Genomic DNA, 8,815 nt, shown 5'->3' with positions numbered 1-8,815 from the left:
TCTCTGGAGAACTTTGACTAATGCAGCGATTCATCCCCTCAGGAAGCATCCGTCCTTGTTATCAAACCCTCCTCCCACCCACTCCTCTGTGGGCCTCACATGCAGCACAGACCACCAGCAATTTATTCACTCTTATCCGAATCACACATTCACAACTGGAAGCATATCTTCTTCCTTAGGCATTCACCATCCCGCCCTTCCCATATCTGTGACTTGTAGTCACTCTCCTTGTCTCCTCTAATTAATTTTCCAAATCTTAGCCACAGGGACACTTCTAGATCATAAGTGTCCTTGTTTAAACACTTAACTGGCAAAGGTTTTCCTCAGACTCAGTTCCAAGCTTGGCTAAGAGACTCCATGAGATGGGGTCTGCTCCCTCTCTCACACTTCCTGTGACCACATTTGTTTCCTTTGAGCTACCTCTTCCTGGTGTGTTCTCTTTCCCGCAGCCCTCAGTTGGTGACTCTCCTTTGGGGATGTATTGATCAAGGTTCTCTGGAGAAAACAAACCAATAAGACATATATAGATACATAGAAAGGGACTTATTGTAAGGCTATGAATGACTATGGAGGCTAAGTCCTACAATCTGCCATCTGCAAGCAGGAAGCCCAGAAGGGTTGTGGTGCGGTTCAAGCCCAAACATGAAGACCTGAGAACCAGTGCCAGTCCAAAGTCCCAAGACCCAGGAACACTCCTGTCCTGAGCACAGAGGCGGGATGCCCAGCTCATGCAGAGAACAAATCTGGCTTTCCTCTGCTTTTTCTTCTCTTCAGGCCCTTAATGAATGGGATGTTGGCGACCTGCATTGGTGAGTGACGTCTTTATTCAACCTAATGATTCAAATGCTAATACCTCTGGAATCACTCTCACAAACACACCCAGAAAAAATGTTTCACCAGCTATCTGGGCAACTCTTAGCCCAGTCAAGCTGACACATAAAATTATCCATCACTGGTGTAGGGAGGGGCATGGTAGTTCTGCCTTCTGCTCATCCCCATTTCCTCAGAACCTTCTGGAAGCTTTTTCTACAATGCCTAAGCCCAACCTTTCTTTGTGCTCTGTTCATATACTCTGGGAAAGTGATCATCACACTTTATTCAAATCACCTTCTTTCTTTAATGAAATAAGTCAGACAGACTTATATGTGGAATCTACAAAACTAAAATAAATGTATATAACAGAACAGAAACAGACTCACATATAGAGAGAACAAACTGGTGGTTACCAGTGAGCAGCAGGGGGGAGGGGCAAGATGGGGTAGGGCATTAAGAGACACAAACTACTATGTACAAAATAAACAAGATACAAGGGTATACTGTGCAGCACAGGGAGATATAGCCATTATTTTATAATAACTTTAGATGGAGTATAATCTATAAAAATCTTGAATCACTATGCTGTGCACCTGAAACTAAGATAAGATTGTGAACCAACTATATTGCAATCATCTTTTTAACTATCAATGTCCTTCACTCACTATTAAACTTCAAGTCTATAGTGCCTGGCATTGAGATGGTACTAAATAAAATTTTGTTTATTGAATGAATAACAGAATTTTCTATTGTTCTCCCATTGTGTGTAGCAAAAAAGCTATTGTAATCAAGTGGATATCGCCTTTTTCTCAAATATTTAGTATATGAGATTTAGAATGCGGAAATAAAACATTTGGTTTGGGATTCAGAAAACAGAAATTTAAGTTCTTAGGTCTGAGGTGTTTTGACTTACATTAATACAAGTACTTTTCAAGTGTAGCTCTTCCCCTTCCTGGTCTATTGAGCATACCTGCTAAAGGAAAATAGTATGAGTTTTCTGTCTGATTTTTGTTCTCTTATTTTTTTCCTGCCAAGGAGATTTGGGGCACATAAATCATTAATGTGTGTTTTTATATATCTTGGTGGTCAGTGATGAGAGAGTTTAAGGTAACATAAATCCTTTTTGTGGTTATTTATGAGAGATACTTTAGGAGTGTAGAATTCAGTACAGGTCCTATGGATGACCTTCAGATAAGAGCCTGGCTTGAGCCTGTACATTTGGAAATGGACAGAGTTCTTTGTACAGGCTACTTTCAGTAGAATATCATAGGAGCATCATCTACTACTGTAACTCTTCCCATTTATCTTTTATAAGACTTGTTATTTTCCTAGCTTGGGAAGGACTAAAAACATACCAGCTACTGATCACTGACATTCAAGTACAAAACTAAGTACTACAATAAAAACTTGGAGATAATTTTGTTCAAAAATAGTAGGAAGTGAAAATTTAACTTTGCCTATGAAAAACTCCCTAAGTTTCTATGTGAACATAACTGATGGAAATCTGCTTATATTATTTGACACAACTGTTTAATTGCTCTTCATCTTCACTGATACAAATGAGGACATACCTCTTCTTTAGCTCCATATACTGCTCGAGGGTAGAAAAACGTACTTCCTTTAAAATGTATAAAATCAGACTATACACTGGTGTGACTCCTCATCACTGCTTGCTATGTTCACTGGATTTTAATGTAGTAATTCCATGACACACACAGAAACATTCACTATAAAATGAAATGTCCAAAAATTGGAAAAAAAGGACTTTACCATTGCAATGATTTCAGAAAAGTAATTCCATTTTACAGAAAAGAGATGCTAGGCTTAATGCCTTCTATTTTGTTTCAGTGTGATCACCTGAAAATGGCATGAGAGCAATACATAATTCAAATATCTTTAAAAATTGAACCATGTACTTTTACAGCTCTAATAGGAAATCAGTACAAATCTACTTATTACAGGATAAATATGTCTGCATGGTTATAATGCCAATTGTTCTTACCTGTGATTCTCTCTCTCTCTCTCTCAATTACCATTCCTGGAGTTTTATAGAATCAAAGATATTCTAACAATAGATGAAGTGATTTGACAGATGCATTACAAGGTCTAAAGAGTACTGTTTGATATATCAGATTTTACTGTTCAAGTCATTTGCACAAACATTTGCTTATGGTGGTTGTGTATAGACCACTATAAGAATGTCACATTCATGAGCAAATCATTCCCTTAATGTAATCATTGCGTCTGCTTTCTAGAGCAATCTAATTTTTTATATCAATCTCTGTTCAGATCTTATGTGGAAAAATATGTTAATATAACATTCCATCTCAATGAAGACCACAAAACTGTTGAAAAATAAAGAAACCAGCAAGTGACTATAAACTAGCATGTTTAAAAAAAAGGAATTAAAAAATGTATCCATTATTTTGGGTAAAACATGGCTATGTTTCCTTTCCATCAGTATAAATGATGGGAATGTCTGGCTCTATTCTAAAATCTGTTACTATAAGTTGCTTTAGAAGGACAAAAGTTGAGCAACCACCTGGGAGTGTCATGCTGAGTGTGGACTGTGAGTTAGACCGCATTGTAACTCATGTTCCACTTGTGCCCCCTGTAGCCTGAAGCAGGACATGTACTTGCCCTGACACTCATACCTCTGGTCTCTAAACTGAGGGCCACACCTATCCCATTCACTGCTGTGACACTGAATGACATAGCCTATAAAGCACTTAGAATGGCATTAGCACACAATATGTGATCAATAAAGATTATCTATAAATATCAACATTAACAGTATTTGGGTTCTTCTATGTACTTTGAAAAATATAGGAACATAAATAGTATTCATTCTGAAATTTTCTGTTCTCTAACTCACCTTGTCTGCTTTGACACTGAGTTTTTAGTGCTCTCATGGAGTGAATTGCTGTTTTTTGCTTTATTGGGAGAGTTTGACCAATATTACAATAATCTGTTCCTTGAAAGGTAGTGGAATTCAGTTTCAAAACATTTGATACTAATGTTTTCTTCATGGGTTGACTTGTAGCTACTGATTCAGCTTTTTAATGATTATAAGACTTCCAGGATGTTATATTTTTCTAGAAATCTTTCTATTCTGACAAAATTGTCAAATGTGTTGGCTTTTATTATCTCATTAAAATATCAATATCTGATGGTCCTATGCCATTTCCCACTTTTCGTTCTTCATAGCAGTGATTTTTGCTCCTAAATCTCCTCCTCATCATCCTTCATCTCCATCCATCTTGGTAGAGGTTTGTCTTTTGTTTTCTTGATTTCAATTTTGTGGTTAGTTTTTTGTTTCGTTAGTTAACATTCTCCATTTTTTCCCCTATCATCAGTTATTTTGATATCTATTCTGTTATTTTTTAAAACTTAAATTTATGCTTAGTTCACAAACATTCCCTCATTCCTACTTCCTCATGTAGTATTTAATGCTTTTGTTTTCCTTTAAGCATCATTTTAGCTGAGTTCCACAAGTACCAGTGTATTCTACTTTCATTATTTTTTAGTTACAAGTATGTTTTTACATTTCTACAGTAATTTCTTCTTATATCTATGTGGTATTTAAAAACATTGTTTTCCTTTTACTGTATGGAGGTTTTACATTTATCCTCTCTTTTATAAAATTCTAATTTAATTATAATATGGACTAATTAATATAAAATATTTCCAGTTTTTGCCACTTGACATATTGCCTATGCCTAATAAGAAGTTAAATTTTGTAAATGTCACATGGGTGCAGGGTACTATCTATATTATTCCAATAAATCAAGACATTAATTTTTTTATGCAAAGTATCTTTCTAACTAAACTTTAATCACTTTGAACTTTCAATACTTTAAAAACCAGTTGAGCACTCCTGATTTGACAGTGGGTTTGTCAGCTTCACTTACAACTTGCTTTATATTTACATTATTTCATTTTTTTAGACTCTCCATGCGTTTATCCCATAATGATGCCTTTGTCCTATGTCTTTTTGTCCAATATCAATACAATACAGATCTAATATTAATATACATCTTAGATTTTCTGGACTTTATTTTTTGATGTGATCATACACACACAGAGTTTTTTAAACTCTCATGACTTTTGAAAACATATTATTGAAGTATAACACATATACAGTCAAATCTTAAGCTTGCTAAACTCTGACAAACTGAACACACCTAAGCAACCACCACACAGAGTAAAAGCAGACAGACAGAACACTTCCAGCATCCCAGGCATTCACTCTGTGCCCCATTTCAATTACCACCCATACTCCAGGGTTGACTACCATCACGACTTCACACTCTAGTTTGGCCAGCAATTGAATTTTACATAAAGGGGATCACAAAGTGTGTACTCTTTTGTGCCTGGTTTACTGAACTTGAGCACTGTGTTTGTGAGATTCCTCAACGCTATTGCATTTGCTCTTTTTACCCGAGTTTATGTATCCATTCTCAGGAAATGGGAGTATGCGTAGCTTCTAGTTGGACTGTTTAACCAGTGCTGCTCTGATATTCTTGTACGTGGCGTTGGGTGCTCCATGTGCTCATGCTTCAATTATGTCACTTAAAAATATTATAGAAATAAAATTTTCCTGCACGCTATCTGAAAAATTGCTTTAAACCTCAAGTTAGACCATTTATATAATATTTTAATGACACATTCACACACATATATGTCTATATATGTAATAATATATAGACATGTATATAAAATTTTTTTTGCCTTGATATGATTTTATTACCTCTTTTTTGCCTTTTAAAAAACCAATTTATTTTTTTTTCTTTATTACATATTTTCCATCAGCTGGCTTGGAACTAATTTACTCAATTTCTCATTTCTATTGTTTTAGTGGTTAATTTTGAAATTTTAATGGGTACTTATAATATTTTAACTCCTCACATCTTACATGTTACTACTGACAACATTTCAATTCAGTCCTCTTAATTCTGCCCTAATTGTTATCATCAATGTTCCTTTATATACAATGTTTGCTTAGATTTTCTAATGTGTTGCCTTTTCTTAGGGATCACTTTTCTTCTTTGTTAAGTTCAACAAAGTTCAACTTAAAGTTCAACAAATAAATTAAAAGAAAATGTTTATTTGTATTCCTCTGAGAATATCCTCATGTCACTTTGTCTCTTGAGAAGTTATTTTGCTGGATATACAATTCTAGGTTCACAGATATTCCTTAACTGTCTCTTGGAGATGTTACTCTACCATTTTTTGGCTTCTATTTTTGCAGTTGTAAATCTGTTGCTCAACACACTGGCATTTCTTTGGAAGTGAGCTATCATTTCTCATGGTCTGCTTCAATTAACTTTGCCTTTTCTTTGCTATTTTGTCTATAGTTTCACTAAAATATGTCTAAGAAAGAATTTCTGGTTTCTTGTTTTTTCTTCCTTTCCTTCCTTTTCTTTCTTTGTCTTATGGCATACCATAGTACTTTCTGTACTTGTGAGTTTGTACTTTTTAATCATTTCTAGGAAATTCTCAGCCATTCATCTAATCAATTATTGCCACAGCTCTCCTCTCTCTTGAACTCCTGTTCAAATATCAGTGTGACTTTCTCTTTGGGTTTCATCTCTTAACTTTTCTTTCATCATCTCGTTACTTTTTATTACATTCTGGATTATTTCCTTACATATACCTGCCAATCCACTAGGTTTCTCATGAGCTCTGAGATGGATGTTTAATGCACTGAGTTTGGAGTTTTACAAATTTGTATTTTGTGCTACATCTTTTCAAATATTTTCAGTTAGAGTTATTTTATATTCTGTATCTGATAACCAACTCTGTTATTTGTTGGTGACTCTTTCTTATAGTGGTTTCTTTTCCTGTGTGTTTAGGATCTTTTATTCTGATCTCCCAGTGGTTGAAATTAATCTGTGGAAATCCAGGGACAAAAATTGTGGCTGTTTTCTTCCAGGAGCATTTTCTTCTGTCTGGAATCAGAGTATTACCCAAGCGGGACCACTCTGGCCAACTTTCAGAATCTCTAGTTTATTCTAAAAATATTCCAGGCCGTCCTCGCTGGGGAGGCGGGCGGCCGGGCGCAGCTCCCGCGGCCGCGGGTTGCGATGCGGCATGGAGACAGACAAGCAGGGCTGCGTGACCGCGTGGTGGTACATGGTCGCACATAACCTGAGATCTTTCCCATACTCCTGTTCAACACTCAAAAGAAAAACTTCCACTCTGTGTACCAGCTTTACAAGTAAGTCATTAAAAGAACATATTTTCCCTCTTCTGATGAACATGCTGATTGTTTTCAACCTTTTCAGAGCACCATTTCTTGCGGATTTAAAGAAACCAGAGTTAAAGATTCCTCACACAGTGAACTTCTACATCAAAGTTGAACCTAGAGTGATTCTGGGTATCTGGCACACAGTTCCTAGCTGCCGTGGAGAGGATGCTAAGCGGAAGGGCCGTAGCCGGTATGAAGCAGCTCTCCATGATGGCAACCCAATTATTGTTTATCTTCATGGCAGTGCAGAACACAGGACAGCTCCTCACAGACTTGAGATAGTAAAGGTGCTGAGTGATGGTGGTTTTCATGTCTCGTCTGTTGACTATAGAGGGTTTGGGGACTCGACGGATAAGCTGACGGAGGATGGGCTGACTTCAGATGCTATTTGTGTCTACGAGTGGACCAAGGCAAGAAGTGGTACCACCCCCGTGTGTCTCTGGGGCCACTCTCTGGGAACAGGAGTTACAACAAATGCTGCAAAAGTTCTAGAAGGGGAAGGATTCCTAGTTGATACTATTATCCTGGAAGCTCCATTTACCAACATATGGGTTGCAAGTATCAATTATCCCTTGTTAAAGATTTACCAGAAACTTCCAGGATTTTTAAGCACAGTTATGGATGCCCTGAGGAAAGAGGAACTAGTCTCCCTCAATGATGAAAATGTTAAATTCCTGTCTTCTCCCCTTCTTATCATACACGGTGAGGATGACAAAATGGTGCCTTTGGAATTTGGAAAAAAGCTCTATGAAATTTCACACAATCCATATAGGAACAGAGAGAGGGTGAAGATAGTGATCTTTCCTCCTGGCTTCCAACACAACTTCCTTTGTAAAAGCTCCACACTGTTAAAAACCAGGAGAGATTTCCTGAGCCAGCAGTGGGCATGAGGTATGAGTACAACGGAGAGCAAAGACTTGCTCCAAACACCACTTGTCATGTATATTTCTTATGTAAAACTGTACTGTGCTGCTTGGATGAGCTGAAGTTACTGACATTTCTACAAGACACTTGCCTTTTAATAAAAGAAAGCATGGATGCTGGAAATAAATAAATAAATAAAAATATTTCAATTCTCCTCTGTCAGTTTGTTGTTGGCCCAATGTTTAGACTCTTGTTTATAGGATTCATGTTGACATTTGCTTTTTTCAGCTCTTGTTTTTGTTCAGATTATTTTTTGCCTCTTGGAGATTCCCCTTACTTTGTGCAAGCCCATAAGCACAATTAAAAGTGTGTTATATGCAGTGTTTAGTTGTTTTCCAGGATTAAGTTCCTTCTGAATACATTAGTATCTTGTTTTCTATATTATTTGAAACGAAAGATGTCAGTTTATTGCCTTCGTATGCATTGTAATTTTATTACATTTTTTTTTTACCTATCTCAATGAGTGATATCACTAGAATTTTCCACCATAGATCTTTTTGTCATAAAAGGCCATACGTGTAGATATAATATGAAACACGAAGTGAAAAGCACTCTTAGTAAGGGATGAAAAAGTAGCTATTGTATAAAATGGGCATAAATTCTTATGTGTTACTCTTTAAAAAAAATAGATAAAAGTAGTATTCCTTGCCATTGTTGCAGGAATGGTGGCTGAGCCAGCATTTTACATGTCCTCATGCACCTCCCAGTCCTACTGTGGTTGGGCAGAACCCAGTGACAAATTCTAGACAGTGGGCTACGGATGAAGGTGATGTGTCATGTCCAGGAGAACAAGAGAGCTGAACAGGACACTCAGGCGTCTCTTCCCTC

General features: G+C 36.7%; 1 protein-coding gene across 1 annotated transcript; it reads left to right on the top strand.

Moving 5' to 3' along the window:
* Window positions 1-6,906: 6,906 nt before the first annotated feature.
* On the top strand, window positions 6,907-7,953 carry ABHD12B (abhydrolase domain containing 12B; the record flags this gene model as incomplete). The annotated part of the gene is made up of 1 exon (XM_082846727.1): window positions 6,907-7,953. One exon carries the CDS (start codon window positions 6,907-6,909, stop codon window positions 7,951-7,953), a length of 1,047 nt encoding a protein of 348 aa, XP_082702853.1.
* Between the last annotated feature and the right edge of the window lie 862 nt (window positions 7,954-8,815).

Source organism: Leucopleurus acutus, assembly GCF_964270905.1.
Source record: "Leucopleurus acutus genome assembly, chromosome: 9".
NCBI classification, from domain to species: domain Eukaryota; kingdom Metazoa; phylum Chordata; class Mammalia; order Artiodactyla; family Delphinidae; genus Leucopleurus; species Leucopleurus acutus.
This window is presented reverse-complemented; position numbering and strand designations above follow the sequence as displayed.